The 21,097-nt window shown below is 31.8% G+C and overlaps 1 protein-coding gene across 2 annotated transcripts; it reads left to right on the top strand.

The window, feature by feature from the left end:
- The first annotated feature begins 969 nt into the window (after positions 1-969).
- LOC113522116 (ero1-like protein) lies at positions 970-20,710 on the top strand. Of its 2 annotated transcripts, none has more exons than XM_052891868.1 (2): positions 970-2,601; positions 20,501-20,710. In XM_052891868.1, the coding sequence occupies exons 1-2, from the start codon at positions 1,154-1,156 to the stop codon at positions 20,550-20,552; spliced, it is 1,500 nt and encodes a 499-aa protein (XP_052747828.1). In that variant the 5' UTR covers positions 970-1,153; the 3' UTR covers positions 20,553-20,710. The 2 variants fall into 2 exon arrangements, with proteins under 2 accessions (XP_052747828.1, XP_052747774.1); XM_052891814.1 differs by lacking the exon at positions 20,501-20,710 and adding an exon at positions 11,048-12,167.
- Positions 20,711-21,097: the final 387 nt, after the last annotated feature.

Here is a 21,097-nt window from a genome sequence, read left to right as displayed (position 1 = left end):
TTTTAAGTTGCATAAAAAATGTATACTTACGAAACTTAAAACATAAAAATTCTACCCAATATGCATACAAAATTTATAAAAATCGGTCTAACCGTTTCGGAGGAGTTTGGTAACAAACACAGCGACACGAGAATTTTATATATTAGACTAGTTGACTCGGTAAACGTTGTTTTACCATATACATTATTTCGAGAACTATACATAAAACTGTGTCCTACTACAATTATTATATTCGATTGTTAATTTGCAACCTATTGCGGCATATAAAAATTGCGATTAAAAACAGGGAACAGTTGATCGTAAAAGCTTTGAATTTGTATGTATTTTTCAATGCTAAATCATAATAAAATAAAAATAATTTTTTTTGTGGAAAAAATAAAAAAAAGTTATTTAGGGGTGGGTCACCTGTATCATTGAGGGGCATGAAAAATAGATGTTGGTCGATTCTCAGACCTACCCAATATTCACACAAAATTTCATAAAAATCGGTAAAGCCGTTTCGAAGGAGTTTGGTGACAAACACCGCGACACGAGAATTATATATTATATATATATATATATATATATATATATATATATATATATATATATATATATATATATATATATATATATATATATATATATATATATATATATATATATATATATATGTGTGTGTGTGTATAAAATATTGTAGATAACACTATTAAAAGTGATTTATTTAAGGCTCCGATATTGCAACATTTATGACTTTATCTACCTATGATTGATGGACTGAACCATAGATTAAGGATCTTAGCTGCGGTCTTACAAAACTGACCTTTGACAGGACTACTGACAAATGTCATTTTTGACAGTCAGCGGACCAGACGGAATGGTTATTCCAGACAATTTATCTTTTTGAAGACTAGGCAGCATGGTCTCCGACCTTAGCCTGTTCCAAACGGAACAAACGTACTAAAAAAAAAAAAAAAAAAACCAGACGGAATGGATTGTATTATAGTATGTACGTTTGTTTTAGTACGTCGTTTTATTACCTATAACTTGTTCGTATTCGTGTGATAAAAAATACTTTCACTTCGTTGACAACCGTCGATACTATAGTATATTCTAAATGTGCAGTGTGTGGACTTTACGAATTACAAACTTTATCCGATAAATACTAAATGCGATGCGCACAGATGCTACTGAAATGGCTTATAAGAAATATTGTGTTGTGTTTATAATTTTCGCTCTTGCGATAGTTCAGGCGGTCGGTTACGACACAGAGCTGTATGAATGGAAGCCTTGCAACAGTAATGTATGCTTCGAAGCGCTTCACGGAGCCCTAGGCGACTGTTCTTGCAGTGTCGACACGATTGACTACTTCAACAATGTAAAGATCTTTCCTCGCATCCAGAGCTTAGTGAGTAAGGATTATTTCCGTTTCTACAAAGTAAATTTAAAGAAGGAATGCCCATTTTGGGCGGATGACAGTAGGTGCGCTATGAAATACTGTCATATAAAAAAATGTTCTAAAGAAAGTGTGCCTGGATACGCGAATGGTTATGATAATGACCATATCGACGAGACTCCAGCCACAAAGTACACCAAGGAAGCTCAGTCCGAATGTGGCTCTGATGCTGATCATGATCCTGATTTGAGTTACCTTAATATGACTATAAGTGCAGCTAGTCAATATGAAATTGCAAAGTGGAAAGCATATGATGATGCTCTTGAAAATTTTTGTGAAAATGATGACAGAAATGTTGATGCTGAATATGTTGATTTATCTTTGAACCCCGAACGTTACACTGGCTATAAAGGGTCATCAGCGCACAGAATCTGGCGGAGCATATACCAGGAAAATTGCTTTCGTCCTAAATTGAACCCTTATGAGTCATTCCCTTATGTTTTGAGTTCAGATTTAAGCAATATGTGTTTAGAGAAGAGAGTTTTCTACAGGGCTGTGTCAGGTTTGCATACAAGCATTAATATTCATTTATGTTCTAAATATTTGCTGTCAGAAAAGACAGTTGGATTTGCTGCACCACCTGAGGGAGAGTGGGGACCGAATTTGGAAGAGTTTCAGCGTCGTTTTGACCCATCTCAGACATTTGGGGAAGGTCCAAATTGGCTTAAAAATCTGTATTTTGTATATTTATTAGAAATGAGAGCTCTAGCAAAAGCCGGACCCTATTTAGAGAGGGAGGAGTATTTTACTGGTAATCCTATAGAGGATGAAGAGACCCGGCATGCAATACGTAATATGCTCGGGGTCATTTACACCTTCCCAGATCATTTCAATGAGTCATCAATGTTCAACGGAGGTAGTCAAGCAGCAACACTTAAAAATGAGTTCCGTGAACATTTTTGGAATATATCAAGAATAATGGACTGTGTTGGATGTGATAAATGTAAACTTTGGGGTAAGCTGCAAACTCAAGGTCTAGGAACAGCCCTCAAGATTTTATTTTCGGGTAGATGGGACAGTTCTGATGGGGATCCAGAGCAAGGCAAGCTGCCACTGAGGCACAAATCGCAACGATTGCAAAGAACTGAGATAGTGGCATTGTTTAATGCATTCGCTAGACTATCAAATAGTATAAGGGAATTGGAGAACTTCAGGATAATGCTCAGGTAAGATTTGAATATTCTGTCTTGGTATGAGGTGCATGTACACTGCTTTGGATGTTGCTTTAATTTATTAACTAATAACTAGTTAAATACAATTAAATTAGTATAATTAGTATTAGGAGCACTCACACTTGGTCACATATTAGGAGAGAAATAATATTTTAGTATATGGTGTCCATTCTAATTTGATGAATAAAATATTGTATGTTAGATAGATATAAAAACAGCCCTGCTGTGGTAGATGTTAATATGAAAAAAAAAAGAGATAGATAGTAGCTAGTTGCCTTAAAACTAAAGGACTATTTATATTACAACAAGTGGGTGAAGCGAGTTTGTAGGTGCAATTGTTTTATATGGTCTCTCTAACCATACAAGATTATTATATTATTAGGAGAAACTATTCTATTCCCTATTCTCATAACACTAAGGTATATTTTATTGTGCACTTATATTATCTGTTTATTTTTCTTCATAACAATATGAATATTAGTTTAAATCTCTAAATGGCCAGTACCACATATGAATTATTCTTTAGAGGAGAAAAATGTTTTGTTGGTTTATTACAAAATTTTTGTTTAACCTTTACATTGCTGCATTGTTTACAACATTATCTGTCTCATATAAAGTTTATTATTTATTTATTTATTAATTTTAAAGGAAGCTTACAGCTGTAATAACTTAATAATTAACTATACATGACAATAATGAGCTAATTAGTAGCTACCACATATAATTAACAAAAATTGAATTACAATGTAGATAATTAATAAATTTAAAAACACAGGCTAAACATCCTTAATATCAATCAAAGAGTTAATATATATGTAAAGGAGCATAAGATATTTAAATACAACTGTTTGTAATGGAGTCTAGTGGCTCCTTTGTCACACTCCTCATGGTCGCACTGAAAGCTGTCGTGGTTAACTCGTAAATTTATAACCCAATTTTTATAATTCTTTTTATAACCAATATACATAGTTCGCTCACGTGTTAATTTCATATTAATTCTGTCATGATTGATATTGCTGTCTTTTATTCTAAAAATTGTGAATCTTAAAATTTTATGTATGTGTTAAATTCGCTGGTTTTTGCAACTTTGCCCGTGTATGAAGTACTAAATTTCATTCAAATTCATTTGATAGTTTTTGCGTGAAAAAAAAAATAAACATCCATTCAGAGCAAATTGTATAATAGTGCCAACACCGCGGAGTGAGGACCTGGTGATTTGTAACATAGGTTTATCCAATTTCAGACACCAGTTATCTTCACAATACATTAGCTTAGGGGGGAAAGGGATTGTTAGTAATGGAGACTGAGAATCCCATTGCTAGCAATATACCCAACCAGGTCGACCTCCTCGCGGTTTTCCCTGGAAATTATCATGGTTAATTCCTGATGAATTCATTATGATGGACTAACTGGCCTGTTTTCATTCTCATCTATCACCCTTTACTGGTGCTCCGGTAGCGTATCCCGTTAGCGCAGGCGGGGTTACCATACTATTTTCACCCATCAGAAAAAAAAACTTATGTAACCTTCAAAAATAAATCTCTTGTATTAACTTACATTGATAATAATAAGATGTACTACTGGTATTGTGAAGAAAATAAATTACTTTATTATTATTATTATATCTCCTCATAAACTTTCGCGTTTATAGTTATAGTAAAATTAGTAGGTTACAGAATTAGATAATAAAATATATGTATGTAACTAGGTAATTTGTGTAACTACTACTACTGTGTACTAAGAATTACCGAGTGGAAATACGTGATTGATAAGTATTATTTTTCCACGATGAACTTTTTATTAAAATAGAATCTACCAAGTGTTATTATTTGTCAAATTTATAATTATTATTTGTAATTTTATTTCAGTGACGAAAGTAGGATTGTTCTTTGTCGAATTGGTTTTTTTATGCTCGGCAAAATGTACGCATGTTAAGTTTAACATTTTCTATAATGGAATAGTAGTTGAGTTCTCTCGAAAGGTTAGGTGGCCAACCGAGATGAATTCTAAGATTTAACCATGACGATTTTCAGGGGGACTGCGGGAATATTGATTTGATAAGGTGTATTGTTAATTAGCAGTGGGGACTTTTGTCCCCTTTACTATAATCACCTCTCCCAATAACAAGAAATAACAGGCAGGAAAGTTACAATTATTACACGGAGTACGTTTGTTGTGGCACGTACGTGGTTGACTTGATTGGGGAAATGTTGCACGTGAGTCAGGCTCTTGCGGTGTTAAAAAGTAACAATAAGAGTAAAATTAATAATGACCGTTACAGAAAATAAACCCATAGGTTTTTACCGACCGACTTCAAAAAGAAAGATTCTAAATTCGATTTTAAATTTTATTTATGTTTATTACCTCATACCTCTGTCAATTCTAAATAAATTTGGAAAATTCTTTTTTTTATATCAAAGGATATACTTAGTGATTGTTCGCATAAAATTTTATCAAAATCGGATTAGTTTTTAGATTAAAATTGATTTTATCACAATTGAAATCGTTTTTTTTGTGGGATACAATCTTTAATTACTATGACAACGTTTGTTAAAACAGCAAAGGACAAGTAAGGTAGTCAATAGACGAAGTACGTTTTTTGTGGCACGTACGTGGTTGTGATGAGTGGGCGGCGAGTGTGACGTGAGTCAGCCTCCCGCGACTGACGAGAGCATCAGCATGATGCAATATTATTTGTACCTGTATTTTGTATTATTTACTCAGGATTGTTCGGAAATTGCCTCACTTTTAGAGATGAGGCGTGTCAACATAACAGTCAAATATAACAGGTTTTAAGAAATAACAATTCGGAATTGTGCCAATGAAACCGTAATAAGTGTTTTTTTTTATGGGTGAAAATGGTATGGTAACCCCGCCTGTGCTAACGGGATACGCTGGCGGAGCACCAGTGAAGGGTAATATATGAGAATGAAAACAGGCTAGTTAGCCCATCATGATGAATTCATCAGGAATGAACCATGATAGTTTCCAGGGAGAACCGACCGCAATTCACAAACGACCGCATCGTCCAGTTAGGACGTGTTTAGTTAAAACACGGAATATGCTCTTTTCGTATCTAGCATATGGTGTTAACCTGTGTCAGATACAGATAGCAACTGAGGGTCTACCATGAAATGTTTTTCGAAATTTCAGTGTCGAACGAATCACAAAATTGATTTTTAAATTACATAATACATACCATTTGAAAATATTAAAAATGTTAAAATATTATTCTTTTTGACTTTTATGGTAGGATTCATGAAAAACATAATGTTATACTTCATTCACTGGGCCGATTTCGGTATGAACGAAAACAAGAAATTGAGCCTGAAAACTTGGATTTTCATTTCATGTTAGACATGTTCTCTACCTAAAACATTCTCTTCTCGTATCTAGCTAATGGAGTTAACTTGTGTTAGAAAGAGACAGCAGTTGTTCTATCTGCTCTAGTACAGTCTTCTATGTTGTATCAGTGTTTCGATATAGCGTTGTTATTTTTGAATAGGTTAGTTGAACTGTTTTTGTATTGGGATAGAAACAGATGCTTCTTATTATAGGTTCCTTATTTTACTAGTCCAGACCATCTCTTTTCATTACTAAAAAAAAATTAATTTAAGTAGTATTTTACTTCGTCCCTCCAATCAGTTACTAATAAAAAAGAAAAAAAAAAAAACCGTAGGATATACTAATAGAATAAGGATAAACTTCTATAATTATTTTAGTAATCGATGCGGTTTGTTTGTTTTTACTTTTGTGATGATTAAAGTTGCTGTTTTTCTTTGCGGAGTGAAGCTGCGAAGCAAAAGTTATCGTTATCACATTATACCGTGTTCTAAATTCAAATATTTACAATTTAATTTATACGTTATTGACACAGTTGTTTTTTTTTCTGCCACGAAAAATATATTTGGTGTGCTTGTTAGCATTATATTTAAAAATTTGGAACTCTTTGGCATGTTTGACAACAAACATTACTGGCTGGTTAGAAATAATAGTTGCTTTTATATAGCTATTAATTTCCATTAAAAATAATTAGCACGTGAACTGTGTGGGATAAAGACGTAATCGTGTATGTCACCGGTACGATAATAATACGCTAAAATCGCAGCCAAAATGTATTTAAAATTGCTAATGAATTGAAACATTTTCCTTATGGATTTTCCGTGCCAACTCTGTGTTATGTGTTTGCATATTTTTAGTAATTTTTGCGCTAATAATAATATTAATATCTGTTTATTATTATTATTATTCATTCATTCGGTTATTTCAGCCATTATCCGTCCACTGCTGGACATAAGCTTCCCCCCTAGATTGCCATAAAGAACGGTCCTGAGCCATCTGCATCCACTGCTCTGACTGACTCCTGCATTGTATGTCAGATCGTCACTCCATCTTGTTGTCCTACACTGCGTTTACCCGTACGCAGTCACCTTTTTTCTCTTTTTTCCCCATCGGTTGTCGGTTCATCGAGCTATGTGACTAGCCCATTGCTACTTCAGCTTGTTTATCCTTCGGGCTATGTCGGTTATTTTGGTTCTTTTGCGGTATCCTCGTTTCGGATTCTATAATTTATATTATATAATCGGAAAACTATTACATTTCGTCTCATCCAAAATACCTCAACGTTTGAAGACGAACCTTTGGAACCAATATATAGTCCTACACGGTTGCCCTTATGAGGAAGCTTCAAATTACTCAGCGAGCTATGGAGAGGACTTTTTTTTGATGGGTGAAAATGGAATAATAACCCCGCCTGCGCTAACGAAATACGCTGGCGGAGCACCAGATCAGTTAGCCCATCATGATGAATTCATCAGGAATTAACCATGATAGTTTCCAGATGGAACCGCGAGGAGATCGACCTGGTTGGGTATATTGCTAGCACTGGGATTCTCAGTCTCCATTACTAACAATCCCTTTCCCCTGTACGAGCGTACGCAGTTAAGGATGATCCTCCATTAGATGGAGTGACGGCCTCAAATGCATTGCAGAGAGTTAGTAATGCAGGCTACTAGTGCCATTGCTAGCAAAATACCTTGTCAGGTTGACCTCCACGTGGTCCCCCTTGGAAACCATCGTGCTGAATTCCAGGTGTATTCATCAATATGAGCTAATTGACTTGCCTTTTCATTCTCACCTGTTATCCCTCAGGAGCCCCGGTAGCGTATACCGTTGGCGCAAACAGGGTGATCATTCCATTATCATCCATTAAAAAAAAAAAAAAAAACTTTATATCCAAGAAAACATAAACAGAATTATCTAGTATAAAGTATAAATGCCTTCTAAATGTTGTCATGTCGTATTCTTTCCTTATCTAACCAAAGATATAATAGAGCAAATGTGCCTATGAATTAATTGAATTCTAAGTATTAAAGTGTATATTTATTTGCTCTTGATTGTGTTATCTATCAGTGACTTACTCATATGCATTTACGTTTATTTACAAGTGTGATATTATAACAATTAACAAAGTAACAAGATGTGTAATGTTAAGTAAATCTTCGCCTTATTTACTTATGACTTAGTTCAGGCGACTTCTAAATAAGTAATTTGGAATTATTCGAATTTAACCCTATAATTTTGTATGACCAATGTTTTTTTTATTAAAGAATGAAACATTAAAATTGGTTCATAGTATGGGATGTTTTTCGCAGCAATATAAAATCGTGACGTCATTAATAGTAAATATTAGATTTGACAATCAAGAATTTTTATAACATATTTTCAGGTATAAATTAAGGTTTCGTAAACTATTTCAAGTCACAAACTATGTTGAAAATTTCCAAAATGTGACGGTCACATGTAGAAAAAATAATGTACCTATATAAATATAACTTGAAAAAAAAAAAACTATTTATTAGCTCTTTCTCCTAATTATCATATCCTAATTATTAATGCACTAGTTATATATTTCGGCTTCGATCGCATGAATTAGTAGGTGCATAAAGTACCTTATGCTCTATCCGTGTATCAAAAAGTTTTTGCGTCAAAAAGAAAGAAAGCTTATGTGATCTAATAATAAATACACAATTCGTAGTAAACAATTCAGTAATTATCATAATATTTTTTTTAAAATACTATGCAGGTGTTTAGGATAAGTGCACATGCCCATAGATAGAGTCGGTTACAGTTTCATCTATATATTAACGCCCCTTTTTAATTACTTTTATCAATGTATTTTTTTAATATTAAAGATAACACTTTAATAGGATAAAAATAATGCCTACATAAAAAATTTGCCTGCATAAATTTTTTTTAAGTTTTTTTTCCTGTATATGCTTCGCACGTTAAAGGCGGATTTTGAAGACTTGTTGTCAAACTACTAGATTCTGCAGAGTAAATACTTTTTTATGTCGAAAAAGTATATCCCACCATATAACTTTGTGTAAATTTGAAATTAGCATGTAATAGCTTTCTGCACGCTACTTTGTACGCATAGCTTTCCGAACTAGGAACACCAATGAAATAAATGACTTCTAGATGGCGTCTCAAATGTAAACTTAATTTGGTAATGTCAAAATAAATATATAGATAGACAAAATTTCTAAAAATTACTGTTTTAGCATCTATTAGTCTTATTAAGACCCTTCATATTAATTTTCTTAAATATCTCCCATGTACACAGGTCGCCTAGTTAAAATTTTATTATTAAGAAGTAAGACGTTTAGGATCAACAAGAATCAACATTTATGATAGTGATATTGTGGTCGGATCTAAGACACCATTTCTCTAATCCTGTCTTTAAAATTAAAATTTCTATTTAATATTACTGTCAAATCTTTATGCTATGGACCAATATGTATTGCATTTTGAATAGATTTAAGTAGGGATGGGTAATAGATAGATAGATATTTTATTTGCATCACTTACAGCACAGACACAGCAACAGACACAAATGCAAAGTGAAAAAAGATAAAGATACATGTACAAAAAATAAAAAAAAAAACAAAATCAGAATGCATAAAATTAGTAAAAATTTTTTTCCCTCATGCATGTGCCACAGTAATACAAAATGGTCACAACTATTGTAATATCTATATATTTTATTTACAATATATATTGGTCCAATAACGAATATGTTAAAAGTCTGTTATTCAAATAACAGACTTTTAACATATTCGAAAATTGATATCCGACTATATGGGCGATATTGAAACGGACGATGACCTTTTTACCGCCATCTGTGTACAGAGGAACCCAACATATAGATATTGGAACGGTATCCATATTACCAATGCCTAGATTTAAGTTCAATTATTATAAATTTAGTTTCTGATAGTCCATAAAATAATAATCACCCATAATTATTACAATTAAAATTAATTTAAAACATAAGTTTAAAAAAATGTTATCTCAGAATCAGTCCTATTAAATTTAGAGGACATTATTTATTTCACTTTTAATTTTTCTTATTGTCTGTCTATATTTCTGCTGTAGAAAGCAAGCATTGGCCTGTGGTCAATCTAGAAAGTGGTAACCGCGTTGCCTGTAGACATTTCTCTTTTTTACTTTTTATTAAGGTGTTTCTTCTTGTCAGTGCAACTAATTCATGCACCTTATTCCAGCCAGCCTATATCCATGACCTCCCTATACGACATGACACCTAGTGTTTCTTCTATATGTCCCATGTTTTTTGCCCACTATTTTTCCTTCTACTATGCTCTTTAAGAAATCGTCATGTCGTATAAGGTGGCCCAGCATTTTGACTATTCTATTCTCTATTTTTTTTCATTTATCGTTCACCCTTTTCAATAATGCGAATAATTATTTACATTATTATTTCATAGATTTACCTGAGCCTTGCTGAGCACTATCAGGTGCTACTTATAACTCGGTTGCTTAAAAGAAATGTAATGTATATGAAGAAATGAATATTATTTCTATATACCTAATTAATTTGGATGTAAAAGATATTGTTACTATCCTTATATTATGACCCAAGTGACATTGATTGTATTTTTTTTAAATACGATTATTTAGTTTTTAATAGGGCAGTCGTGTTTTTTAATCTGTGGAACAAAAATGTACTTGTTTATTCATGTTGTGGTTATCACTCTCCAGATTAGTCGCTGCATGAAAAGGTTACTACACATTCTGTACATAAGTACTCTGTGCTTCTATATTGCATATAACAGCATGATGTTGCATGGCGAAATCCTATTTCATAGTAAAAATATTACAAATTTGTATCTCTCTAAATAGTGTAGATAAATATTGCATGAACAATATGTTAATCGAAAATTTGGCGGGAAGAAAATTAAGGAGATCAATGGGGATCAACATTAATTATTGTGATATATGTGGAGGTCGTATTGTTTATACGTGTTTCCATTTTCAAATTCGCTTCCTGTCTATCTGTATATACTACGCTTATCAGCATGATTTTGCATTGTACAATTTTAATTGACAGAAAAATACAGACTGATATTTTTTTACACAGTGCAAATAAAGAGTCGGAGCCGAAGCAAAATATATTTGGCGGGAAAGAAATGAAGGACTCTAATAAAAAAGTCAACGTGAAGACCGGACAGTGTACATCAGGCGGATCGAAACCAAGATTAGGAAGTTAAATTTAGATATTTATTTAATTATGTTGGCGTAAATTGGTTATAGTTTAGGTCATAATGTAGGAGAATATAGGGTCTATAATTAAATATACAGGGTGATACTTAAAAAAAATCAATTAAAAACAGTAGTTGTATTAGAAAGAAAGAAATATGGTTATTTGACGCATAACAACAACAATTTCAATAAAATCATGTTTTTATATATAAAATAAAAGGAGAAATACAACAAAAGAAGAAATTGCAATATTATTATTTAATTTCGGATAAAAAATAAAAAAAAAACTTATTCGAAAAGTCTAAAAAGAATCCAAAATTAATCACTTTGTAAAGCAATGTCAAAGGTCAATACGAAGGAGAAATGAGCGCTGAAATGTAACGGAATATCTGTTACTTAATTTTAATCATAATACATTAATATTATAGATTATTTAATTAAAATTTAGCTCAATTTCGCCTTTGTAGTCCATTTACACGAGTCATAATAGAGTTAGGTTTACATAATCCGCCGAATTTAATAGATCTCTCGCGCTCAAGGCGTAATATTAACGGACTAGTATATTAACATCGGCAGATTATACAAAGAAATCTCTATTATGATTCGTGTAATTCGATCTCTTTAAACACCTTGTACACGTATATATTTGTAATATTTATGATAAAGTCGAAAAGTACGAGTAATTTAATTAAAAAAAAAAATCTTAATATAACCGCATTTTAATTTAGCGATTCGTGATCATATGGTATAGTAAATCGATATAAAACCTCAAATACCATTTACGCCAACATTCCAGATCATCACAAGACTTAATATTTATTGAAATCCAGTGAGTGTTGAGCTTAATTTATAATATAGTGCAAGGCAAAGCTAAATATTGTATAAAGTAATAAGAGATAAGATAAACCTAAATTTTATGTGTTAACAAATTGCATAATCTTTAAACAATTATAATTAAATTTTAATTTGCTTATACACGTGTGACATTTTAAAATGTATTTATTATTATATAATAATGAATAAAATATAATTATTTTAAAACTCCGATGTGGGGTAACTTATAGGTGAATGATTTTACGTTAATCGGTTTAAATTAAATATGAAAATTCGAAAAAAAATATAGGTGTTTGTGTGTGTGTGGTAGTCAAATCCAAAATTCTAAATGGACAATGTAACAAATAGTAACAGCGCTTAAAAGAATTTTTAATTTGTCATTGTTGTAAAATCAATAGTTTTATCGCTACCTCGTTGTATGAACATCTGTATTCGATCGATTGTGGACTGTTCGTGTTTCAATAATTTTTTTTCTAACGAGGTAATAAAGCAAAATGTTAGGTTCACCGTAGCCCACGAACGCTTGCAATATTAAATTTGCTCAAACTTATTAATGCCTATCACTGGCAGTTGTAGTCACAGTACCTAGTAATTTCCAGGTGTTTAAATCAGAAGGCAGCGTGCTAACCAGTTTCTTGAATGAAAACAAAGAGGAAAAATATTTATTGGCCATATTTTATGGGTAACAAAAATTTACTACAGTAAAATAGCTGATATGGCGAATGTTGTTTTACCCCATATCGAATTCATTACAAACAATATAGGTAAATTATATTTTGTAAAATTTTATTAAAATCAGTTGAGTTTAGAGATTAAAGTAAACGGATATCTTGACTCGGTATATATTAATGATAATTATTATGTATTATATATCCAACAATTGAAGTAATTTGCCATCATCGTCGTATAGAACAATGTAACTAGTTGTGTAACATATGTACAAACGAAACGCTTATTGTACGCAATTGTGAAAAACATATTACGTCAATGCGTTTTTTAATATCACAAGTCCTCACATGGCATCTTTTCTTTATATTTTTACTCATGTCTCTTGCATTCTTTTTAATATTTTTGAAACAACATATGCAGTTAAAGCATAATGCGATGAAATAATGTTCACCAGTGGGAAATTACTAATTCGATTAAGTATTTTTTTTTTAAGTTATAAAATAATACTTGTACATAAGTATTTATATTTTAGAATTTCGTACACGTAACTTTTTGTTAGTAAACTTAGTAGTAGAAAACACTTGATGAAAGTGACCTTTGCCTTGAACATGACAATTTAAAAAAGAATCAAATTGTTGAAATTTGGAATTTAAATATGAGTTGAATGTTTTATGTATTTGAACAATTGAATTCTACTTGTGACTTTGAAAAATAACTTGCAGACACATATTATTCGAAACCTATCGTTATTTGGCTCTGCCTTGCACCAGTAGCATAAGATCGTAAGTATAAAATTGATCTTAAAAGGTACTTTTTACTTAAGAATCTGATGGCAAAGCTATGTAGATTCCTGATATCATTTTAATGAGTACCTACGTAGTGTATTCGAGGTATAAGATGGTAACAACTTCTATTTTATGTGTTTAGGTTTTATATTTTTACACCCAGGACATGTAAATAGATAACGGAAGAGATTATCCCATATTTTTTTTGTAAATTATGTTTAGGAGTGCTGATAACTGGATTTGAATACTGAATAGTTATGCATCTAAATTTTATATATGTATAAATGACGTGTGTGTATAATAATAATTTGAAATTGTCTTAATTTAATAAAAATCACAAAATAATCTGTTACGATTGTATGTAAATTTTTCTTTTGCAGCTTAAGAAATGTTAAGAATCTTAAAGAAAGATAAATAATTTATGTATATTTAGATTGCTATATGCTCGTTTTAATAGACTTTCTACACGCAAAATTAGTTTTAATTTCCGTGTATAATTTTGGTTATTATTTGTTACGATGTTTGCATAACATTTTGTATTGGATTATACAAATTATCTCTTACGTGTTTAGTTACAATTTGGACCTGAAATTAATTGAAGATATTACAATAGATTAGACATCCTTCCTGAATTATACAATACCAGAATTATATATTTTTATTTGTTTTTAATTTTATTATTTTATTTTTTTAATATATTATACATTTTTTATACTTCCTTTTTGTTGTGTGGCGTATAATTTTAGTATCAAGGTTATTGCTATTGTCAAGAACATACGTTTGAACTGAACTCAATTGTAACTGGCCAGGTTCCAAAAACTCATTTGAATCTTATCAAAACCAGTTCAAGCTGGAAATTGGCAAGTCTGGGGCATTTGTGACACGGCCATTCTGTTTTAGTCAATCTTCAGAGTATATTTGTAGCTATGTATTATGTATAAAATGATGCAACAGTACATTTTTGTTTGATAATAACTATATAACCATTATGTGATTTTACAATTTATGGTAGTACGACGCGATATGATTTTATCGTTACGGTTTAATCGTCACACGTCAGCAAAATGTCTTCAGCGGGTCTACCATGAAATGAAATTCCGAAATTTCGGACACAATTTCGTGTTTTTGTTTATATCAAAATCGTACCAATAAATGGAGCGTAACATTTCGTTCGTCATACATCCTATCATGAAAGTCCAAAAGAACAATATTTTAACATTTTTAATATTTCCAAACGGCATGTATTATGTAATTTTAACATAAAATTTCTGTTTCGTTTGGCTCCGAAATTTCGAAAAACATTTCATGGTAGACCATCAGTTGTATAGAGATGCGTTTAATTACCGCGATTATATCGTGGACGTCAACGGTATCACGATATTTTAGGTGTATACGAAAATTTTATTTTATCATCTCCATGTAATTTGTGTACAGGTGAAATTTAATACATCTGCGGTCCTTTTAAGGGTCTTGCTCCCGGTGATATCGAATAATTTTTTCGAAGAAAGAGATTGAAATTCGACAAATAATTTTGAGACTTCTATACAAACATAGCCCATGCGATGCGATTCTTTGGCAGAAATGTCATATCAGTTTTATTAACTTAACTCTCCAAGGAAATTAATGACTTCAATTTCACACTGTATATTTTGGTTACCTTTTATACTGTGACGATAAAATCGTATGATAGCATACCGTGCTATGATTAACTATAAAGGCGTCCGATGGATGGTTATATGTACATAATACACGTCGCGTGTACTACGTATACAGTAATTTCATGAGTATTCCGTATTGTGATAAATACATATATAAATGTATAGATATAATGCTGATTTCCTCAACTGTTACATTATAGCGCCAATGTTCTTGGTGTATTCAATATTTTATGTTTTATCATGGGAAATAATCGGCATTAGTTGCTATTGGTTACCTGACCACAATAAATCAATTCAGTGATTGACGATCGGTTTGACCGTTTTTAAAATATATTAGTAGGTGTTTTACCTACCTGTTTATACATTGGTTTTTGTATATTTTATATTTTGTCAGTAATGTTTTATGTTGATGTTTTTTTACCCTAGTTAAGGAGCTGTTCCTCATAACGTTTGTATGATTTTTGACGGGAATAATTTTGTCATAATTTTGATTATGTACAGTCATCTGCAATAATATGTAAATACTCGTTACAGTAACACATTAGTGTTAATATGGTCATGTTAGGAATTACTTACTAGTAATGTAATTTTGTCAAGTATTTACTTTTTAGACTTTACATATTATTGCTATTGACCGTCATTAAGAAACGACGAGTATCAAATGAAATAATATCTGCCTCCATTTACCGATAGCTGCTAGATAATATGATTAATATTTTACAACTAATCCAGAATATCGGCATTCTAACTCGTTCTTCCTCTGTTGTACTGGCCTTTAAGAGGCCTTTAACATGCTTGTTAACTTCACTGCTGTCACTTCAACTCCTGCCTACCTAGGTTCGTTGTAGTGGCCAGCTCTTTCGAGGATGCTAAGCTGGTCTATATTGAGCATTACGCTATTTAGATGAAAAAAGAAATACTAGTTGTAAATCATTGTTTTAGTACTCATATGAGAAATAGTAAGAAATATAAGAAGATAGATTCATTTGGCACTTGTCTAGAGTGGCTGCTGTCTTTAGCAAAACAAGTATCAGACAATTAACGAGGTGTTTTAATGTTTTATTCTTTTATGTATACAACCTTATAGCGCTTTGAATAAAGTTAAAACTCTAGTAACAGTTACATCAACGAAATTTTACGTAAAGGATAATAATTGCATTATCTTTGAATATTGGAGATAAAATTAATAAGATTGTAAGTTATCTTTGATAATGTATACTATACAATTTTAATCCATACTGGATTATGTTGGACGATTTCGCACAGTTTCTTGATTATGATTCTTTATCGGGAATTCAGATTTCCGTTCGGAAAGCGTAAATAATTATATAATATATGTGCCATGCACATTATTTTGTATGAACTGAGGGCCTACCATGAAGTATTTTCCGAATTTTCGGGGACGAACGAAACAGAAATTTGATGTTAAAAATACATAATACATGCTATTTAAAATTATTAAAAATGTTAAAATATCATTCCTTTGGACTATTAGGATAGGATTTATGATGAACGAAATGTTAAGCTCCATTTACTGGGTCGATTTTGATACGCACAAAAATACGATATTGAGCCCGAAATTTCGGAATTTCATTTTATGGTAGACCACCTGCTTGTATTCGGTTGCCTAACTGGATCTGAATTTGGATAAGGAAATCTAATTGGGAAAGTATGCGTTAATTATTACTGTTATTAATTTAATTATGAAAATAACGTTATTCAATGTAACTTATAGCGTGAATTTTGCAACGTTATTCCAATAGTGTTTTTATATTAAGGAATATAAAGATGCGTTTCATAATGACGATTTATGAATGAAAGTACTCCTAAATTTTTTGTGTCACAAATTTTATTATGTAGAATTTTGAGTATTATTAGTTGTAAATCGTTGGAGTCACAACATGCAGCAAATATTTTAAATATATCCCCAGTTTTTAACGCAACATGAAATTGTTACTGCGAATAAATGATTTTTTTATTTTGTTTTATACAGCTTCTCATTTTTTATTATTGTTTTCCATATCTGTCTCTGAATTAGTTAGATCCTCACATGAATTACTATAGTTGGAATGTATGGCAATTTACACCCATATATTATGGAAATTTGATTGACTCGTACGCGGATTTAGCAATGAGTTTTATAATTTATAAAACTTTCCGTTTAAGTAACACGTTAATTATGTATCGTAGGTGTATGGTGTGTGTGTCGACGCAGAGATGTAATAACTTGAAACGACGACTGTGTAAACTTCGCTATTTGTAATTTTGTTCCAAATATTTAAGGCGAACTGTACTTTACAAAGTATCATAGTATAAGAAGTCATACAGCAAATTAACGTTCAATAATGAGAGTACACTTGTCTGGGATTTTTAAACTACTTTATAATTTTCGGTTCAGGCACACGTCTACTTTCATCGTGCCCCATACACGATTGCACTTTTGTGAACTCGTCAGGGTCGGTCTCTATAGCGTTACCTGCTTCTCTTTGAAACAGAAATGCGAGTTTGAGTCAGAGAAGTAAAAATAGCTAATGTAAACTTTGAACCAGGAGATAATATAAGCTGACGGATTAACTGAACTGATGGGGTATTATTAATCTCTGATATATAAGTATATTATTCATTCTTTACGCGTACCACTTCTGAGGGCAAGGGACTTCGGATTGGGGATCCACAAACCGTAAAAATACCCGCATTGCGTCGTAAAAGCAGATGAGATAATAATAGCTTTGTCTATGATTAGCCTATTGCTGAAAACTGAAAAGAAAATAATGTTTGGGTTGTTGGGTTACCATTATTGGGTATTGTATTTTTTGTTGTTATTAACGTAACTACCATATAGTTTTTCAACTTTGAACGCGTCGCTTCTACTAAACGCGGAGGGAGGAGGGTAGAATAAAGAACACGCATTCGGCTGTATTCTACTCTCTCGTTATATTTTTCACACTTCACAAACGCGTTACTTGTTGCTCCCGCGCCCTGCGCTTTGCTATAGAATACTGCGTACAAAGTTGACGACCTATACTTGTATGTACGTTGGGAACCTCATTATATCATTCCATTGTGGGTTATTTGATTATAATATTAAGAACAATTAATTGTTCTTAAATTATTGGTACGTTTATATTCATTGTAGTCGTTATCTTATCAAAACACTAATTGAAATAGTAAATGTTTTTGATAAATTTCCAATTGGCCATAATTATTGTTTTAGTGGTATTCGATGTATCGGTAATTATATTGACTCACTTTACGATCAAGTTTGTTCTAGAATTGTATGCTATGAAAACTATTTTTTTTTGTTTTGTAAATCTACACATCTGTGATTTTGAATTATTTATTTGAGGTCTAAATAACGGCCATGACAAAATTATTTAAGTATTTAAAATTTTAATAAATGTTCTACATGTCTTATTGTGTTTCATTATTACTACTATATGGGTAAAAATGTTGCACTCAACACCAAAGTGTCGAGTTAGAGAGTGTTTTACTAATAAAACTGGACATTTTTCCCTAAAAAACAGGTAAAAATATATAGATCAGCTGCACTGTCCTTAGTATAGGAGATTAAAAGTTTTTTGTCTTTCTCTATTCTTTGAAAAAGATTTTTTACTGAACTAGGAAGTCACAGTTCACTGATTGATTAGAATTATTTTATTTCTTCTACCATTAGTATGTGTATGGCTGCCAACACTCAAAGATTGACCACCACTATTACTACCAGAAGTTCGATACTAGCCATCAATCTCCAACTGCCATTTTGTTCAAGCACGTTTTGCGACTCGTGTTTCACCGAAACATCTTCAGGCAAATTCGCTGTTTGGAGCCTAGTGTTAACCATTCGTTCATTGGGAAAGATGTTAAATTTTACTGTTAGTGCAATACTTATGGGTTTGTTTTATTCGGATTTGTGAATAATTTTTAATGGCATGTTGCTTTGTTATATGCAGCTTTCAGTATTAAGCAATTGTGCCAATTTTCATCCAAATTGATTCAGCTGCAAAATTATGAGTATACAGTAAAAATAATGGACAAACGAATGAACTTTGTCGATGATCTTAGTAAATATATGTTACTAAGTATAGACATACATGTTAATAAGTATAGACTATCATTCGTGTTATCGTTTGTATGAATAGATTGTATGATGCGGGCACATATCTTACATTCTAATAGTTGACCTCGAGAAGAGTGCCATAGTTACAGAAATATTGTAATTTTTTTTATGAATCTTGTAACGACAAGTTAACTATTACCATGGACATGATGGTGTATAATTTGGTCTACCTGATGGACTGTACGATTAAGTAACCTTCGTTTCAGACATTAATAGTGCCATGGACATGACAAGAGTACACTGTGGCCCTTACATTATTCATGAGTTACAATTACCAAGGGCTATAGTGTTACTATCTTTCTAACTGGAACATAGCTGCTTCACGGCAGAAACAGGAGTGGGGCAAAGTTGCTTATATTGACGATTTTTGTACAGCTCCCTCTATCCTCCACGAAGGACACTTTAAATGTCTTGGTTTTGTTTTATGAATATTTATTGCCGAAAAATGTATTGCGGTCATAATAAAATGCCTAAAATTACATGCTACAATCTTATATTATATAGATAGAGTGTCCTCATACAAATGTTTCGAAAAAAGCGGGTCAACTTTTTCATACAATTTTGCATGATAAATAGTTATGAGTGATTCTTTTATAACTTCTATATTTATTTTGTTTTATAATTTCTACATTTTTTAATGCGTAAATACTCATTTTATGTATTAAATAGTACGTCAATATGCGTTGTATGCGTAAGTATATAGAACACATGAAAAAACGTGTCAGCTAATTTGACAATTAGCTGATAAAAAGTTGATCCATTTTTGAGGCTCGAGGTTCTACCTATATAATCTTAGGTGAAAATACACGGTTTATAATAGAGTTTTTGTTTGTTATCATCTTCTGTATAGGTCCAAACTCCTAACAACTTACTACAATTAAAAATAGTATTTTAACTACAAATGACTTATTATTTATTACTTAACTATAAAACAATAATATACTATTGAGAAAAAAAAATACTGAAATAGAAAAGAGTATTTTTGACAACTGTTTCCCGCCAGTTTTTTTTTTAATTATCTAATTGGCTCAGGACCCTTTTTTAAGAGTAGTGTAGGTATGGTGGAGGCGTGTTATCAGCAGTGATCAAAATGATTACTGACGTCTATCTATGTATGCTGTTTTTGTTTTAGGTTTTAATAAGCTGTCGTAACGTGTGTAAATTAACAAAAGTTTTTGTGTGTATTAGAACTAACATATTTACCTATTTTTTAGACATTTTAATACTTCAGATTTAATTTAATACTTCATTACTTCGATCGTTTTCAGATCTCAAGAATATGTGCCTGTTTTTGTGGATTGTGCGGAGAGTATTACATAAAACAGAATTAATTATTGCATGTTATGTAGATAGTTGATTTATATCTTATTCAATAAAGATGTATCACATTTAACTATATTTTTTAGTATTGTTGATACATTTTATACAAATAATGAATTACGCATCTTATGTCGAATATACCATGAGGAATATTCCGAGGAATTGTTTGAATTGATACCTGCTACTGATTTTCACCACCGTACAACCCGCCACAAACTAAAGTTCCATCCCAACCATCTGGACGAGTGGCGGTCTTCCACCGTGAATTTTTCAAGGCACTTTCTTCCACGCAGAACTACGCTTTGATATCAACTTTCAGCAGCAGTTTTTCCGAACCGATATGACATCGTAACTTTCAAGAATATAAACTTTTTAAAAAGCCGGCAGCACACCTGCAATGTCTCTCGTGTTGTGGGTGCTTATGGGTGGCGGTAGTCACTTACCATCAGGCGAGCCGCATGCTCGTTTGCCCCCTGTGTTATATATATAAAAAAAAAACTCATTTATACCTTATTAAATTATTAAACTAAATTGGTTCCACCAGG

Source organism: Galleria mellonella, unplaced genomic scaffold, assembly GCF_026898425.1.
Source record: "Galleria mellonella isolate WM207_F2 unplaced genomic scaffold, CSIRO_AGI_GalMel_v1 utg103, whole genome shotgun sequence".
Lineage (NCBI taxonomy): Eukaryota > Metazoa > Arthropoda > Insecta > Lepidoptera > Pyralidae > Galleria > Galleria mellonella.
Note: the sequence above shows the minus strand (reverse complement) of the source record. Positions and strands in the feature narration are given on the sequence as shown.